This window comes from Watersipora subatra, chromosome 3, assembly GCF_963576615.1.
Source record: "Watersipora subatra chromosome 3, tzWatSuba1.1, whole genome shotgun sequence".
In the NCBI taxonomy this organism is placed as follows: Eukaryota; Metazoa; Bryozoa; class Gymnolaemata; order Cheilostomatida; family Watersiporidae; genus Watersipora; species Watersipora subatra.
In genome coordinates, this window is record NC_088710.1 from 16,295,338 (window position 1) to 16,315,391 (window position 20,054).

At 35.9% G+C, this 20,054-nt stretch overlaps 1 protein-coding gene across 1 annotated transcript; it reads left to right on the forward strand.

The window, feature by feature from the left end:
- Positions 1–16,344: 16,344 nt before the first annotated feature.
- On the forward strand, positions 16,345–18,968 carry LOC137391409 (probable serine/threonine-protein kinase nek2). Its single transcript, XM_068077872.1, has 2 exons — positions 16,345–16,916; positions 17,831–18,968. Exons 1-2 carry the CDS (start codon positions 16,397–16,399, stop codon positions 18,460–18,462), a joined length of 1,152 nt encoding a protein of 383 aa, XP_067933973.1. The 5' UTR covers positions 16,345–16,396; the 3' UTR covers positions 18,463–18,968.
- Positions 18,969–20,054: the final 1,086 nt, after the last annotated feature.

The following is a 20,054-nucleotide window of genomic DNA, read 5'->3' on the forward strand; positions in this document are numbered from 1 at the left end:
GAATGTATAAACATCCTCCTAGAGGCACGGGGCTTTTTAGCAACATAGCCCAACTAATGGGTCAAGCTATCAGCAGCCAAACCGAAAAGACTGTTGCATCTAATGCTGCTAAAACGTTGTTAGAGACTACCGCTAAAAAGGCTGGTGATGAAGCGGGTAAAAGGATTGTTGACGCTGTAGCAAACACTATTTCAAAGGTAAGACAAAGAAGCACACGACCGGAGTTTAAAGCAAAATTAGAAAACATGATTGCCAGCTCAATTACTAAAGTCACACCTAATCCTTCATTAAACAACCTCATTTCTGGCTCCGGTAAAAGAAAAGATATAATCGCTATCGAAAAACTTGTCCGTAGACTTAATGGAAGTGGATTAAAGATTGTATAAAAAATGTATATAATAAATGGCGAATATATTAAACATCACAGCGCCTGTTGAGAGAGGCGAGCTTATTGAAGAATACGAATACCACGAGTATGAACCAATTACAGGAACTAACCTAGACAACCCTGGTGAAATCCGTATCAATATCGAAACTCAAGATATTTTTACGCATCCGAATGAGAGCTATATTCTTGTAGAAGGATGTCTCACAAAGAATGATGCAACCGCCTACGCAAATGCTGATGGGGTTGCATTAATCAACAATGGTATAATGCATCTATTCAGAGATGCTAGGTATGCTCTGTCTGATCAAGAGATTGACCGTGGGAAATTAGATCGGACTGGCATCGCTTGAAGCCTTCCAGCTCCATGGCATTAGAACTGGTGGTCTCCGTTGACTGCAAAGTAAAGAAAGTTACGACCAACAATCACTTTCACATTATTTGAATGAATTATTTAGCTAGATCAGCAACTTCATGTTTATGTATTGATAACTACTAAAAGATTTGGGTTTTTGTCAGGCTGTGAAGTAAAAACTGTCAAAGTTTTACCTTGACAAGATGGCTGCTGACTATTAAACCGCAGCTCTGATCCATCATAGTGTAGGCCCCGTATAGTGCGCAATGCCCCGAACTATCGCATCTACCATCACCTGCCAAATCAAGCTCCCAATCGATTGCTACCATCAATCCCTCGTTATGCAGGGTGTACTGCTCAGCAATACACTGTAAAATATTGTAAAACTTCATTATACAAGATTAATTTGTATCATTATCATTAGACTAAGAATGTAGAATCCTCTTCCCCCTTTTTGTGCTATATTATGATGAAGAATCAAAATTTTAAATTATAATATATTTCGCTTGAAGGACGACATATTTTCATTTCAAGAAAAAAATTGTTTGCAAATGTCGTTATTCAATTAGTGTGCCAAGCTTTTACTCACATTTTCCAAGTTTATGGGTAAGTATTAACATTCACACCATGTAAGTATTCTCTTTGTTGGTAGGGGCAAACGCTGTGGCTTGGTATTGCGATGTTCAGGAGCGACAGAAAATGGAGGTTCTGCGTAAGGCATCCGCCAGAAAAGAGTGATGCAGCTGCCAGCAGGGGGTTGATGACGTGAGCTCTGTTCACCCTGGCAGTTTTTTCCCAAGTGTACGATTGGTGACAGGAGGCACATGTAACCTTGAACTCTACCCATCCGCCTTCTGGCACCATCGTGAATGAGCAGGGGAGGGCACAGGCGTGACAGTGAAATAGTCGCTGGAGTGCTGTCACACTTACTATTATTTTCTCCTCTTTGAAGGAGGATTCGGGTCTGAAATCACAACACAATAGTTGACTTGCAATAAGATTTGTACAACATCATTTCCTGTTATTATATCATATTTGCTTGATCAGGAAAAGAATAAATATATAGCCATGCAATCATGGTACAGATTTTACAAAACCTTATCAGAATCCATGATATTGTAAACATAAAAATGTGAGTAATAACTCTATGGATATTCTTTATATTTTGTCAAGTTTGGCTAAGTTCAGCTCTATCTTACATCAATGATATACAGCCCCCCAAGGATAGCCGACGGCTATCACAAAGGCGGGGTTTAATGATGGAGCTCTGTCAGGATTGTGCTAGCCTAGGTTTCGGAGCAAACACAACTCTCGCGGGGCGGTCGCGTTGCCTTGTTAGGTTTTGGAAAACACGACTCGCTGTTATCGTTTCATTAGCTCATTCAGTCAGTAGACCCCGCGGTTCACAATAGCAAACCTTTAATTTCTATAATATAGGGGTGATACCTAATCAAAATAATGGATCCATGCAAAATAAAACATTTCAAGTTACCTACTTTTAGTAATTTTTAAATTGGAAAAAGTCGTGGTATATGCTTAAAGTTGGATATAATTTACCCGAAATTACCCGAACAACGGCCTTTTTTTCCTAGTTTTTGATTAATATTTTGCCACCCCTAATATAAAATGACAAAGTCTTTCATCGTTGTCACATTATTTTACCTGGCCAATAATATGGGACAGGAGGCAAAGTTGTGCAGTGTAGTTTTCATACTCAAAATCTAAATACAAAACCAAATTTGAGCTATTTTACGATTGTGACTATTAATATCACGAATGCTTGCGAATGGCAACGGACTGATCATAATGGTGACAATATTGGGATACTATATTTATTTGACAACAAAATGAATTCAACAGATAAGTAAAATAACCACTATAGTTCATAATATTTGTAAATTTACAAGGGGCTTAATTCAGCATATTTGTTTGTTCGGGTGCCGTGTTCGGGTTCATCCCAACAGAGCTCCATCATTAAACCCCGCCCATATGAGAGCCGTCGGCTATCCTTGGGGGCTGTATATCATTGCTTACATGTAATTGGAGAGCGTTTGACGCTGGCCAACATAGCGCTCAAACTCTTCCCAGTCTTCAGTGGTTGGCACAAACTCTTCATCTAATACTAATAATAATCATCTAATAATATTAATATGCTATTAACGATGATACCAGAAAATAACAATAACTATTTTATATAACATATCTATAAGTGAGTGGGGTTAAGAAATTTGGCGAAATTAATCGTGAAACTTATAACATTATTTTATCAATTATAGATTATTATATTACGTTTTACAGATAGATATGCAGTATGAATTAGTTTTGCTATTATAATAAGAATAATACACGTAATTAAAAAAATAAAATACTAATATCATATTACAATTAAATGACATTAATATTGTTATATTAAATATAGATATATATATATATATTTCTTTATTGAACTAAACAAAGAGCCTCTTTTTGCAGGCAGAGGAAAGACCTTAACAGTATTTAAAAATATAGATATAAATGTAATAAAGGGATAAATGATAATGACAGATTGTCTTCTTAAAATATCCTTTAAATATAGATTAATACAGTAGTATTAGGAGAATACTGGAAAATAACCCGAGTTACTACTATTAATACAAGTAGTTCATAAAATAAATTACTCACGTGCTTTGGTAACACGTGGAGTATGCAAACAGGTTAGAAAACATGTCGTCTTTAAAATGGCGAAAATAAAGGTAAGAGTAAGCGGGCGAATAAATAAAGTTTGTCACATCCAGCTACACCACGCCCGGTGAAGGTCTGGTCTTTTCTCTGCTCTTGGCCAAGAAAAAAAGTGCTGTTCAGCTTGGCAGCTGCACAAACACGATGTGGCGCGTTAGACATTATGACGAATTGAAATTAACAAGTTTGATACGAGAAAGCGTGTTTGCTATTTGCAATAAATCAAACTTGAACTGAAACTAACATTATCTGATCATGTGACTTACAATTCCCGCCATATGGCGCGAACAGTTTCTACAGCATTTTTCGACCATCATAGCGGACCAAAAGGCTCATCATTTTTATCAGAGGATGATATGCAATCGTTCAAGCTAAGATTAAAAAATTAAACATATTTCTATGCTACGTTCTGAGATATCACTGCTCAAAGTTGCAGCATTACGATGCCGATAAAATAGACGCGTAATAACAATAGACATGGTTTTTATTGCAAGCGTGAAGTATATTTGTGAAAATATTTCGACGAATAAGGATGCATGAAAGTGTAAACATAAACTATCTCGCACACATTTTAGCCGTTTTAGCACACAATCGTCACATTTTAGCCGTTTTGGAAAACGAATCCAAACCAGGGCGGTCTCGTGTGGCTGCGATTTTCTGTTCGTTTTTGAACTTTTACGAGCTTTTAATCACATTCCCACAATTTTGGCACCTATAACACAATAGAGTAAGACATGGCGAATTTTTTGATACCAAATAACTGTAATGTGAATTTTGTTGCAAGTCAACCTTTAATTAACGTATGAGCATTCCATCCCAATATTTTATAAAACACGTAATTGAGATTATGGCTGTTTATGTTGAAGCTTGTATCAATTTTTGGACCAACAGAGTTAATATGTTCTACTTTGCCTTATACTGAATAGCCTATTTGTTTCAACAATATGTTCATACGTACGCTATGGTGTTATATTTTGTTAGACTATAACATACGTGTACATGTAGCTATAACGATGAATGAATGAAGATTAACGTGATTATTTAATATGAATGCATTGTATTGCCCTTGTATTAGGTCTATTTGGTAGTTAATTTATAGGGTTCTGTTTAAACAAGTATTAGAAATATGAACTGCCAGACACATTACTAATGGGTGTATGTAGCAATAAATTAATCAAGGGAGATAATATACATCAACTCTCATAATAGTTGGTGCTCCTTAATAGACTGAGGGAGTGATATTGTGATGGATTTACTAAGCTGAGCTGCTTTAATTGCCATAAGCATTCAGCTATTCTCAGATTAGCCCTATAATTTAAAAGCCAGCTTCCGCTAATTAACACTCAGCCCTTGCTATATAAGCAAAGGTGCTTCAGTGTTAAGGGGTGGAAAACAAAGAGCACAGAGCTAGCGATACAGAGTACAAATGACTAGAGGTGGAACGAGACAGGTTTTTTAAGCTCGAGACGAGACTCGAGACACTGTCTTGTAAAAATTCGAGACACGAGACAGTAAAATAATGAGCATTTGGTGATGATTTCACTACACAAGTACTAGCTACTTGGTATATATAAAATTAATAAAACTCTTTTTAAATTGAATTTTCACCTGGTGTAAACGATTTAAATACAACATTTTAATAGTGATATGCATGTAGTTTTTGTAAACAAATGTGACAAAAACAGCTCTAAAATACCGAAGTTATATATTCTAAGAATTTTGAGCTTGATTGATCATAATTATTATAAACATATTGCTTTGTACATGTATATTTTTACCATCTATTGAATAGTTCTTACTTTTTAATGTAATGTGTAATGAAACCGATAGCCGTCACTCTACAAAGAAATACCGCAACTAAAAGAACACACGATAACACTTTCATTCTTATCGTTTCATTAAAGTTTTCTTTGTGTATTAGCTGTAGTATGTGAATTATATTTAAATTGTACTCATGAAATTATATTAATTACTGTATACATGCACATGTATATTCTTACATTGAGTTAACAAAACGTCATTGTTAACCGAGCACGGACTATGGTCGACACGGCCTTTCGTTCGTTTCTCCGTGTCCGGGCAAGTTTTACCCACGATTGGTAGTATATACGTAAAATAGGCCCGAATTTTATGAAGGGCAGTTGGTGTTTAGACACGATACGATAAAATACAGACATTTTACCCGCAAAAGTCTTATTTATTAAATTGGATTATCCGAAGAGTAATTAGATACGACCCGGTATCTGTTTTAACGACACAGAACCGAACTAAAAAATAACAGGGCCGTTGTCCGGACTACATGATTAGACTCAGTGGCCAACATAATCAGTAGCAACAGGTAGTAACGGACCGGGTATAACTTTAAAGGCAGTTGCCCGCAATCCATTGCAATATATGGAGTTGTTGCTACCGCAAGAAGCCATGTTTTAACAACCGTGCGCAGGCGCTTTAGTTCTACTTCCTGTCTCGAGTTTGGCAATAGTTAAGTCGAGACGAGACCGATACGAGACAGGTCGATACTCGAGACGTCTCGTGTCTCGTTCCACCTCTACAAATGACTGAAATAAAGACTAAGAGTTACGTTCATAATCTGCATTAAGAACAGTGCGGTAACATTAACTTACCTTTGTGCAGCTTTGTATATCTTTGGTAACATATATATTGCTTAACATTCTTACATTTACAAGTGTAACTGTTTTGAGTATTTATTCTTTAACTCATTTCAGCATTGCGCTTGATTGTAGTGAACTGTTCTAATTGTTACACCTTTTCATGTTTATAGAGCTTGTGTGAATAAAAGCCATTATTTACCAGACCCTTTGTTTGCAACAATTACAGTTGTGCATGAGAGCTATTACTCATTCGGTATAAGACAACTTGTACGCAGAACCCACTTGCTAGTGGCTAGTCAGCGCTGACTTCCACAACAATATGTAAGGGTGCCAGAGTGAATAACCAAGATGGTCAGAAAGAAAAGGCAACAAAAACGAATATTAAGATTATGGGTGTGAGAATAAATTAACAAGGTTTTAGGATGTTGGAAGAATAGACATATTATTCCAAAGTTAATATAAATATTTACCTTAATAATATTTCACTTCATCATAAATTATTTTACAGTTTATTATATAACAAGTACATGTATGTTACTAAAGAGAAAGAATGGCAGCACATGGTATTCCCACGACCAAACATGAGCGAAGCGATTGGTTGGGAGATTTATGATAAATGCACATGTGCACACAACTCCCAAAAATTATTCATTAACGGCTGTTGCAAACCCTTGTACTGAAATCTCATCAACAAATTTAACCATTTTTGTGTAGAGTCGTTTAAATATAATAACGATACAAAACACATATAAACCTTTTTAAATATGTTACCAAGTCTTTGAAAGGTTACCGCAAAACCCTGAAACTAACCCATCTGATCGGATTATACATAAATAGACAGATTAATTCGGCCTTAAATCGAAATAAAAAATTTACAAGCCTAATGTAATTAAAATTAAGACCGGCACGTGAGATGCCGATAAAGCCGTGCGACAGAGAGTAAAAATATTAACTCGCCAGCAATTTACAAGAAAAGCGTGGACAATTCACCAGTCTATGGCATTGTTTAATTGCCGAAGGTTTGTGTAATTATTGTAGACAGTTTGAAGCGTAGACCGATTTACAGGTACGAAAATGTGGTACACAGTTTATCAGCCTACGTTTTTGTCCAATTACCGAAGGTTTTTTAAATTATCTAGAACATTAGCCAGATTTCTTTACATCCTATCTAAAAGCTAGGGCGGAACTACAATGCCCCTTTATGACAAGAATATTTCTTTGTTTCCCTCCAGTTTGCATAAAACTTCCAGACGCGTGAATGCTAATGCTTGCGTTCTGTTACATATAGCTGTCAAAACCATTCTACATTCACAACACAACCAACTTTCAAACTGTATATTACACGGCAGCTTGCCGTTTTACTTTTAATATTATATTTCAAAGATATAATAAACATATTTCTTTATTGTTGTTGTTAGTTGAATTACGTACAGTAGGTTAGGTCTACAGATGAATTAATATTTATTTTATTGTTCTAAAACATAAGTTTGAGATAGTAGTAGATTAGGTCTGATTTTTATACAACCTTTTGTTTTGCTTAATTGACCTTTTGAATTTTATTTCAAAACAACTTGACAACTACCATGAACATACGACCTCCCAGAACACCACGTCGTCGCATTGGCCGTCTATGCGTCTCCCAATTATTACGGAGGAGGAGAAATAGAAGGTCCTTACAGCAGCCATCAACATCAAATGTTCAACAACACGCTACTCAAAATAATAACAACAACTCATCTGATTCAGAGAATTCTTTGGTAGATGTTGTAGGCGAAGCCTACAACATCTAACTAAAGAATTCTACAAAAGTAGAATTCTGACTTTTGTAGAATTCTGACCTTTTGTAACTACTTTTTCAACAACCAGCAGTACCCTTTCTTTTTTCCATTATTACTTTGGTCGTGGGCTGTATGACAGGGGAATTTCTAGTAGTTAATTTATTCACCAAAGTAAGACAAAGTTCACCAAAGGTTGATTTTACATGAGAGATTATTTAATTACCAATACATTGACAACATTAGCAACTTAAATATACAGTACAATAAGTGATTCTAGAAGCAGAGTTCTTAAGAGCAGCAGACAAGTATGTCTAATAATAAGTTACATAGTTTAGATAGAGTGATGCTCAGCAGGTGTCATTATGTTGTCAATGTGCCGACAAATGGTACAACAAGTTTGAACTCTTTTTGACCTTTGTGATGCCATTCTATACCAAAGGGCTATAAATAAGTTGGTTAACTCCATTCGTAATAACCTTAATGCGTAACAATTTTACATCAAAGAATATCTGTTCATTTTACTCTGTAATAATATTAGTAGAATGATTAACTAGGGCTTATTAATAGCAACAAGATTTCTCTACTATCATTCCAGCTTAAAGTGCCACTGAAATGATAGACTCTGTAGGAGAGGACGACTCCCGAAATACAACAAATGGAAAGATAAAGTTCCACTTGGAACTAAGTTGATTTATGAATATCAGCTGACGAGAATCTAGGCAGAGAAACATCTTAATCACCATGAAGATGACTCAAACAGCATATCAATTACAGTAACCATATTGATGACAGTGCTGTCAGCTTTAATCCTATCGCTAATGTCCTGAGTGGCTGGCTTGTTATTTCAACAACTTTTTCTGTGAAGAAGTAAGTTGGATAAAATACATAGAGTAATTCAGTTACTTACTTCTTGTTTCAGTTTCAAATAATCTGAACGTTGTTGTAATTTTTGTTTATATAATAAATTCTTATCTGCTCGTAAGAAATTTGTATTAATGCATCACTAGCCAGTTATCAAAAGTTAAATTGTATAACTACCAATTTAATTGAATTTTTTACACATACCTACAGCAAAAACTTACTCTGTCATTGATAGTTTGTTGGATATAAAGTAGTATAATGCTGCGGTAGGTGCAAATAACATTAAACTCGTGTGGTAGAGAAATTACCGAAGATAAGGAATGAGAAAAACGGGACCTGAAAAGTGTGTCAGAAAGCTAAGTGACATGTTATACAAACCTGGTTGACAAACGTATTTGAATATCACACATTGCTTTCTGTCTGCCATGCATAGTGTTGGCTATTTGTACTGAATACATTATAAAACTTTCAAAAGCTATAGAAGCACTTTAGAAGCAACATGTATATAAATCTCAAAGTGTGATCGGTTCTGTCCATCAATAGCGATTATTATCTAGCAATGACAAATCCGTATTGCAGCAGATTCAATCTCGAATCGTCCCGTTTACTAGGCAATCACCTAACCAATTAAGCTACGCAAAATGCATGGGGGTTCATAGGGCGGTATGAGTCGTTATCTGGGTTAACATACGCATGGAACTCTGAGTTACACAGCATCACTAAAGCTTGCTCTCACGGCTTTTATTAGTAAATTGGTTCACTAGCTTACTTAAATGAACCATTCCCCATGTGCCAGACTAAAGGAAAATGGTAGGCAACTACATTACTTGCCACTGCTTATAAGCTGTTATTAGTTCCCACGCAACGCCGGCCATTCGGCTAGTTAGCAATAATTATTAAGCAATTTCGATTAAGTTGTGAGGTAACAGGGTTAACGTTTGTAAGAATAAAAAACTGTTACTATAATAAGAGCCATGTATATTCGTCTGTTCAAAGTCACGCGAAGAGCGTTAAGAAAAGGGATTCAACACGAGGGAATCGAACTCATATATTTCAATCTGCAGACAGGCAGGCGATCAACTAGGCCACTCAACCACCAAGTTAAAAAATAATTGTACGCATAGTTATTACACCATATTATCTCTCACAGCGCACTGAAATGCCAGCGTACTCGTACTATAAAAGCTTCACACACGCTAATAAAATGATTGAAGTTAGCAATATTTTCTTTATAGTGGAAGCACCTCCATATTTTCAAGTCAATCGCACTATGGTTTTGTGGTAAAGTGCAGTAACTTTCTACCATAGTATATTATTACTTTAAAATGCTTTAATGCTTTGCTATGATAATGAAATGTTCTAAATAACATATTCTAAAGGCGCAAAATGAAAACTACTGATATCTTAGTCTCAATAGCAGCTTCTAGAACAGATCATTGTTTGTATTGATCATTTATAAACCATCACTTTAAGTAGTCTGCGATGAATACCCATGATTTATATACATGGGTATTCATCGCATGTATTTGATGTAAATAAAAGCAAAAGAGTTCGCAGTTCTTCTATTGACTCATCAGTATAACATTAAAGTTGAAGTGTTCTTGGCAAGAGAGCTGTTTTTCTTGCAGCTGATTTAGAACGAACTCTCTTGTTCACCAGCCTCCACTCACCTGATTCCTTCAGTTCTATGTTATCCTTGTATAGCTGATAATAAAAAACTGGTTTGACCTTGTGACCTTTGATATCGAGGGTAGAAAGCATGAGGGTCGTGCATAACCCTTGAAAAGTCACAATCGCTTGGTGATCAGATAATATTAATAGTTCTTCATTTTGTAAAATACAAGAACATCATCTTTAGATACAATATATTTTTGGTAGTTTTTGAAAAGGTTTTTGGAAGAGTATAAAAATAGGAAGCATGTAAATGGAGACCGGGAAAAGACGCAGAGACTAGAGACAAGAATGAGGTTGCTGCAAGAGTTCAGTTGATGAAGAGGGAAGAAATGTACATGATAATAATGAGGCAATGCTGGAGGAAGATGTAACTTAAGTGAAATTAAAAACATATCCGCTTCGTAGGTGTAGAAATAATCTTTACATGACTTTAATTTTGTTACCATAACAACGCGACTAGTAAACATCGATGAAAGCTAATCAAATTCATCCCACTTCGACAAACATTACATTTTATCTCGTCACTGACCTGCTGGAGCTGTCAAATCAGATGTTAACTAAAATTACTGTTCAAGCAGAGAAAGTAAAATTTAAGTCAGATTAAAAGCAAAGGCAGGACTAACATCTCCGTATGGTGAGAGGGCACTGTACAGGTCCGCATTAGTTATAGGGTCTAGAGAAAAACAGTTACGCCAAAGTGGTTTTACGGTATAATATGGAAACTGTTTGACTCCAGCCTTCTTTCTATCAACAGCTGCACACTTGTAACACCTGTAGACAAATATAAAATAATGTGAACTTACAAAGTGAGTGAGCATGTCTCAACGGTAGTAATAATGTTCATTTTAGAAGCTTCTACACTGGACACCATTAAATTTTAACTGTTGTCAAAAAGCGCCATGAAAGCTGAGTATGGTACAAAGTCAGGATGTTTAGTCATCTAGTCAACATGTCAAAAGTGAGAGAAAACATCAAAATATCAGAAAGCTGTATTTGTGTTTAAATTAGTTTCTAAACTTTCTTTAACAGGGTTCTTGTTAAAGATTTTTACTAAAAGAATCTATTTTCTATCAACTTCAAGATTCCGATAATTTGAGGTGATACAAAGCTTTGCAGTGCTATAAGTATCTCATATGGCAATCCACTGGTTCATATATACTCACTGAGGTTTCACTTTCAACTCTTGTATTGCCTGTTTAACAGCTGCGTCAACTTTTTGGATATAGCCAGCCGATATGTCTCCACTGGGATTGTTTCTATAAACCATTGCTAAAAGTTTGCTGCCGGTATAGTTTTATGTGTATTTGTCAATTACAGAAACACAACTATGAGAGGCTCTGCTTGTAGCAACATTAAACAGACAACTCCAGTATAGGCTCATTCAATAATCTTTATTAATACCTGAATATTTAAGTAACAGGCTATCGCACACTTTGAATTTTCTTCCACTCTCTTGACATATTAAAATAACTTCTAAAGTAAATGTATATAGTCATATACATGGCCTATATAGAATCTATTTATATAGTCTACTTCAGTGGCTATTATATATCTGCATTCTATTAGGAACTTATTGTAATATTGAATGATATTACTTGAATCATCTCAACTAGTACTATTAGTATGTTTTTTGTGAAACTAATACCTTTTTATGGCTTGTTTTACACTTACTCAGTGTGAGATGTTTGCTGGGTGCCTTCATTGCCTCCCTTAGTTTCTTCCTTATCATCAAACAACAAACAGTCTAGAATGTTCCTATCAGTCTATAAATGGTATAATCTATCATAAATTAGATATAAAGTTAAATGTAATGTAGGTGAGAGCAGAACCGTGATAATTAGCTGTACGCAAGTAATGCTAACAGAATATTATTGGAGAATCCGAGGCTAGACGTACTACTGCGCAGCCACAACAGTCATAAAAATAAATCTGTTATCTAAGAGTCATCTAATCAGGTTTTTGATAATAGACAACAAGATGCTTGAATGAAATGCTATAAATTCTAATCTATTACAGTAACTTTCTAAATTGGCTAGCCTGAAATGCTGGGAGTCAACTGCCAATTGTTTCACATATCTGGCACTTGTAGCTTTAGTTGTTGCTAGGCAACATGATACATTATGTTAGCAAGATAAACAAAGCACCACAATATTATAGAGGTATCACATTACTATTATTGCAGTTCATTTAGGAGACTTTTAGTGGTAGTTCTATGACTTCTGTGCTTACATCGACTTGCTACTGTTTGATGTCTTGAACTTACTCAAAGTACATGTACAAGTAAGACAAATTCCTGAGTCTATATACCTCTTTCGACTATATCCATTGAGCAAAATATCATTGGAGTTGTTTTTCCTTGCACTTGTTGTTAGCTACTGGATCAAGTGAAGTCATGATCTCATGCCTCAGACCTGTCTGAAGTATGTCGTCATGACAAGTTGAATGTATAAAAAGGCAAGTACATCAAATGAATTTGGCTTTGTCGGTAAGCAAGTGCCAAAGAAATTTTCGCTCCTTTGCAATAACTGCTAGAAGATAAATCAATCCTTGGGCGATCATAAAAGGTTGCCGTGTGAATTTTTAATGATTCCGGCTTTGAAGCTTTGTCTACTGACATGTTGTTGACTTTTGGTGAATTTTTTATCATCTCTTTTGGTTTCTTTTTAGCAGCATTTTTTATCTGTAAGCAAAGTTACATATACAAGGCTTTTGTATGTAACACTTACCTTTATCTTTCTTTGCTAAGATCCTGCAAGCCATGATGCACAATTTCTCTGCATCTATGATATTTAAATCCTAAAGAGTTTGTTTCAATATTGGGTCTTTTCTTTTATGTATCTTATGGTCTTTTCTACCAATCTTGATTGGTCATAAGTATTCTTATTTTACGATGGATTAGAGATTAAGAGTTGTCCTTCCCATGCAATTTAAAATAGGCCTATGACAGAATACAGCCTCGCGAGGAATATAGATAAAAGTATCTACTGTAAGTTAACATCAACTAGGTTTTCAACTTGGTTATTTCTAAGAGACAGCGCAGTCAAAACTTGTAAAGATTTTTCCATAAACCATTACAAGTTGAGTCATTTTAAAAACATTTTAAGAATAGCTGAACTTTTGTGCAAAAAAAGTTATTGTTCACATGGTGTGTCAAAATAATGTATCAGCTTTTTAACTGTGACAGTGTAGTAGATGCGTAAAATTTCAAATACAGTTCATAAAAAGCTAGATGAAGGCACAGCGTTGCCCTGTTAATAAAAATTCTTTTTACAGAAAAAAATTTTTAACGTAGACAACATTTACCATTTTAACTTTTAAACTTCATATAATGAGAAAAGTGTTTCTGTGCAGTTGAAAGGAGTTAAGAAAACAAAACAATGAGTGCATGGAAATGTGCGTATAAAACAGGTTACTGTTGCAGCAGAAACTCGTTGTATTCAAAGTTTTGATGGATGATACTGGTGCCTCGCGATACTGTTACAAACGTAAAAATGAGATATCCGACTTTCTTTGTCTGATACTTTGTCTTACCGAACGGAGAGAGAATATAGAGGTAATTCTCACTCTAGATAATACAATTGTCTATGTGAAAAACATTTACATAAAAGGAAGAAGAAAAGACAAAAAAAGGGGCGGCGTTTATAAGGCTCAATATATAAAGAAAGCTATTACGATCGTTACAGCAGAGTCGTGCTGTGCACATGCTCTCTGCATGCGTGCTCATCTACTGTACAGTGCTATACATGTACATTTATACTCATACATATTGCTAAAATATATATTCTGGAGAAAAACGCTCAGTGTGTTTCTTGTCGGACTGTCTTGTGGAAAGTAAAAATATGGGCAGTTTCCTTTACAGTGGTACATTTGAAATTGAAACGGTACATTTGAAAATTAGTAATTACACATTAATTACAAATTAAGTGCACATTTGATGTGCGCGATCGCGAAAAGGGTATATAGTATATGGTAAGAGCATTAGAATGATACGAAGGGCTAAACCCTGTGGTTGCTTGTGCTTGTTAGTAGAATTGAAATTTGGGTGTTGCGAGTTCAAATCTAGCACGGAGGGGATTTTTTGTTGCCACAACCTTACCGCTATAACTGGACAGACAGACAAACAAACAGTAAGATTTATATATTCAGATGACAGACAGAAAGTAAAACCTTCCTTCCAACAACCAAACCACTCACATCTCTCACCTCTTTAGCGGGCTGCAACTGTTGCTGAATGATCTGTGCTTTGTTGTAGACAGCGTCTGATTTCATTCTATGCTCAGCACTTTTCCTACTCACCTCGAGAGCCTGTAACTCCGAGCACAAAAACTTTAACCTTAATGAAGACTTTACCTCTACCACTGTTCTGGCACACTTCAGCGGACGATAGAGCTCTTCATGGTAAGGCCATTGCCGATGCCGTTGGCGCAGAACCTGAAGGACTTTAAAGTCACTAGGATGTTTACTTGTCATTATGCTATTTGTTGTAGTAGGTGATCGGTGTGTGTAACAATGGAGATGTTTGTTCTTCGTTCAATAGTAATAATGAAGTACGGAGTAGCACAACTCTGTGTCAGATCTTTTCTATATCTCAGATTCTACTCAAACCGACAGTGAGAGAATTATTATTCTAGTACAATTTCCGACAAATAAATATGTTTACAGTAAATAAAACTGTTTGTTCTTTTGCTAAAATTTTACACTGAAGTCGGTACAACTCATTGAAGGGCATTAAATCTATTCTATTATTTGTATTTAAAAACAACATCATATTTCCATGCTGAGCTAGTTAACGCGTCATGAACCCTAAAATTAAACCTTGACCTTTGTTTCTTGCTGGTTATGCCCCTTGCAGTTTAACATATTTCCACTTCCCAACTGTCTTACAGGTCTCTCAACAGTGCGGATACACTTGCTTTTAGAGTATGCACATTATAGATGTTTATTTTGTGTGTTTATATAATTGTTGGTATTCGAAGATTTTTCAAAACAAAAGAGGGCGCTTTTAATTTCTTTTTGTAGCAGAATTTTCTACATCGTCGTTATATGTTATGTTTATTGTTGAACATATTACATATTTGAATTGTTATAAATAGAATGCATATAGAAAACGTTTAGTGAACTTTTGAGGAGACGATTTGAAATCTGCCAAGAACTAGCAATAGCAGTTCATGGATGTCTAGCTAAAGTACCGTTTTCTTTGCGCGTCAACTTACTCTCTCTATATCTACATCTTGTATTTATCTAAGCCAGGGGTTCTTAACCAGTGGGAAATTTCCCACCAGTGAGAAATTTGAGGATTTGAGGTGGGAAATTCTCAAGTTTCAGATTGAGAATATTGATTACACGCGTTTCACGGATATAGCTGTTGTACTGTATTTTCAACACATACATGGTGCAGATACGTGCTTTTATTGTGGGTACAACTGTATTAATACGGAAACCGAGCCTCGTGATGTATCAAGCAGCCTATTAGATATTTAAATTACTCTATTTTTGTGTTTATCTTAAACTTAATTTTTCCATAAATAAAAAGTATATCATGATAAACTATCCATAAAATATGATTTCTATCACAGTTCATAATAATTGATTCATTTTGACTGTATGGCAAAATGCTATCTGAAAAGCCTCCTCCTGCAATCTGAGAGTGGCAAAAATACCACAATTTTGGGCTGTTAGAGAGGGTGAAATCTCGATGTATGGTTTGTCAAAGTGGGAAATACACTGAAAAAGGTTAAGAACCACTGCTCTAAGCTGTATATACTCGGCTTAATCAGACTCCTCGTAGTGTTTGTCCTGATAAATCATCGGTCTACTAACGATTGTACGCTTGGCTGAACACAAACAGTAATGAACATAGGCAGTACATAGAAAAGTATTTGAAGGGGATTTCCCTGACATTGTACCATCGTAAAACCATGCAATACACAGGCTAGTTACTAGTAGCATGCTCCTTGCAAAGGGGCGCGTGTTTGGAAAGCTACATTGACCGGTTGCTCTAAATTGACAAACCATGAATTTCTCTGAAGATATCAAAAAGGACATTAAGAACTTTCTGAGCCAAAATATTACGGTGGGGAAACGAGATACAAACTCTGGTAAGTGGGTAGATGAATATCATAAATTAACTGATGAATTTGCCTCGTGGAAGAAGCCAAAGAGAGGACGATTCGGCATTGTATACGAAGTACTGAACTTGTGGGATTTCGAAAAATATGTAGTGAAGGAAATCAAGTTAAATTTTCGGGCAGATTATACCAACACCAGGCTAACTCGTCGATCTCATTCCGTGCAAGGTGATTCCGAGGCTACAATGGACTTATTGATGGCGTGTCAAGAGTCAGTCCTGCAATCTTCTGATGAGTTGAAACATGAGAACATCGTTAGAGTTCATGACGCCTGGATAGAGCAACCAGAGGGGAGGGAAAGTGAAGATGAACGTGATCGAGTGGACCCAGAAGCACTTATTGAGTTTATAAATGATGAGACCCAGCTTACAGACAGGATAAGGAGAAATCTCAGGCTAGCAAAAGGTCAGTAGCCAAGGCTTGGGAAGGTGGAACGGTTAATAATGACTATTGACTAACAAGCATCCTAGTAGGCTACCTGGTCCTCCTACTACAGTTTGTTCCTATGGTGCCTGGCCTTCCTAATAGTTTGTTCTTGTGGTATATAGCCTTTCTACTATGGTTTGTACTTCTGGTGCCTGGTTTTCCTTCTTATATTCCTACTGAGAATGACATTGTTAAAAGGTGCTTTAGAGAGACTACTTTTAACACAAGCACGGACATACCTGCCAACTCTCACGCATTGGGCGTGAGACTCACGCAATCACCCCAAAGAAAAAATGAAATTGCGTGAGAAATGCGTGAGATTTTTGCCCCAATTTTCACAATTTCATATATACTATCATTGATACATCAATTGCCCCAAAACCAAATCTCACGCATTGCCTCACTCTTGGGTTGGCAAGTCTGAGCACGGACGAGACTATAAAATTCCTCACCTAATGGCTCTGTGTATACCAGGCTCACCTTGCTCATAATCATAATGTCCTCTAGAATTTAATCAGGGAAACACAACTTTTGCTCACCTATGAGGGCTTGTTTTGTAAGGCTTCTCCACCAATTTTGTCAGGAATGAAGCTGATATGCAAAAATCTCATTACTATATCCTAGATGAAGAATTACTATATGAAGAATTATTACTTACTCATTATTAACCTTCTTCCTAGATGAGGGAGGTTAATGAGCTAGGCAGGTTTTCAGAGCTCGTCTATGAAACACTTGGCTGTTATATCTATGGTAGACTTACAATAACACGAATTGCACAACTTTTTGCCCAAGTTGATAGTTACACCGACATAATCTCTCCAAACGGTGCTGCTTTGGAATATAAAGATCTTCTTTAACTTTATAACTTTTGATGAAAATGCTTTCTGTTGCAGGACTCCAATTTTTCATAGTGATGGATTTTTTTAATGAAGACTTGAAGGAGAGATATCAACGTGATCCAGCACCATCTAGACAGGAAACGACAAACTATATTCGCCAGATTGCCTCTGCTCTTCAATTCATTCACAACAAAGGTTATGTACATCGCGATCTGAAACCTCGCAATATTTTTGTATCTGAAGACAAGAAGCTAGCATTAGGTGACTTTGGTTTATGTAAACGCATAGCTGAAGGTGATGGGGATCATGGCAGTGCAGGTACACCCCCATATAACACAGCACCTGATTATCTCCTAACTTCAAAATGGGACATCTGGTCTCTAGGAGTGATAATATATGAGCTGTTCTATATCTCAGAGAGTGATCCACCACCTAATGAGCATAAACTAGACATGGAAATAACCAAACTCGTTGAGTATGGACGGACCAACCGCCAGCAAGATCTCAGCAAGCAAGTAGGTTTAAAAGTTAGACAAAAGTCACTGAAAAAATTAGCTATACAATGTCTCCAGCCAGTCGAGTCTCGGTGTACAGCTGACTCCGTGGTAGCCAAGCTGCAACCAAGCGACAGTATCCCAACAGTTGTAGAGTTTATGGATGACGATGGTGACAGTGCATGTACCTAAATGACAGACTTCGCATATTTTGTCAATTTGTAACTTTGGCAATCATTAATCATGAGACTGTTGAGTTGTGGCATTTTAACAAAGTTACCGTATATTAGTATGGTTATAGAGGCTGGTTTTAGTATAGAAGCTTTAGAAGGGCTGCCTACAAAAAGGCTAAATGCATATGTTAACAGTTTCTCATGATAATACCATTTCCTGATAAATCAGAGTAGTGGTTATATCATTTTTCTTTTGTATATATTACAGGATTTTACGTGATTTTTCTGTTCATCATATGCATATATATTATTTTACACATAGTTAGCAAGACTGACATTGCAACCCTTACTATAGAGTATATAAAAGTTTGTAGTTCGAATTGTAAGCTAACAGATGTTATGATAGAGATTAAGAGATCTGACGGTAACATGGATGTGTTGAATGTTTATGTAAATACTGGATCAGTTCACAAAATCGTATTAATAATGAATCATTTACATTAATAACAATCAGTTCTCTCGTTGTCCAACTCCAAAGCTTTTCGCTCTTTTTTCGTTAAAACTTTGAAAGCAGCAACATAGAAATAATCAATAATTGTCTCAGGCTAATAGTAGTTCCTTGTTTAATGCTGTCTTAATACTTCGAAGAACATGCATATGAAAACTGGTTTGCAAGTTTTGGACTAAAGGTTACGTTTAGCGAGCAAACTATTACGCTTTGCATTTGTGCTAAATGCAACGCGTAAAAGTTCTGCTCTGTCAAAAAATTGTTTGGACGCTAATATCGACTAGTTCAGCAGTGCAGAAGGAGATTTGAGGCCGAAAAATATTGTGGAAAGTATTGGACAACCAGAAGATGTTCGTTCCATTGAAAGCAACAATCAGAACGCAGCAATCCGAGCAAACGATGGAAATATTTTTGTTTTAAAAACGTTAATTTTTGTTTATGCATGTAATAATATAAGTATGGTTCGATTATGTCACTTGTTCATGAATATATATTTGTATCATTTGATAGATTATCATTAGGCCTATATAACTTATAAATATGCAGATTCATACCATGTTATTTAACACATCCTTGTGGCAATCTTAACACGGCTTACAATGGATCGACGCGCATAACTCCTGTTCTATTGCACATAGCAAGCTAATTTTGGCTGCAAACTAGCAAACATATCAATGAGTGCATTGAGCTTTTATGCAACATTGTTAAATATAGTTATAAAATAAATATATGTTTTCGAATTTAGAATAAAATAAAAATTGAAAATGCCAACAAATTGTAAAAAAGGACACAGGCTATAATATTATCACAGGTCAATTGCAAGCAATAGATATCAACTAGTAAAGATATCTTGGTTTCTCAATGCATATTTATTAAGAGATCTTTGAGAAGTTGGAGGTAAGTTAACAGATTTATTGCATCCAAAAGGGTTAATGTCGTTCTACCGGAAAAAGAGCAAAATATAGGTGACATTCGCTTCGCCCGTAATAGGGCTAAATCTATCTTCCAAAAATACCATTCTTACCACTCTGGGCTTCTTTTATAGTTTTTTTGTGCTGTTAAGCCCCGCCCCTCGATCGCAGAGCCGAATCGGTAGCCGACCC

Excerpts from the sequence above, each read along its gene's own strand:
- LOC137391409 (XM_068077872.1), top strand. The coding sequence starts at position 16,397 with ATGAATTTCTCTGAAGATATCAAAAAGGACATTAAGAACTTTCTGAGC. Across the intron at positions 16,917-17,830 it reads AAATCTCAGGCTAGCAAAAG|GACTCCAATTTTTCATAGTG; the intron begins GTCAGTAGCCAA and ends TTTCTGTTGCAG.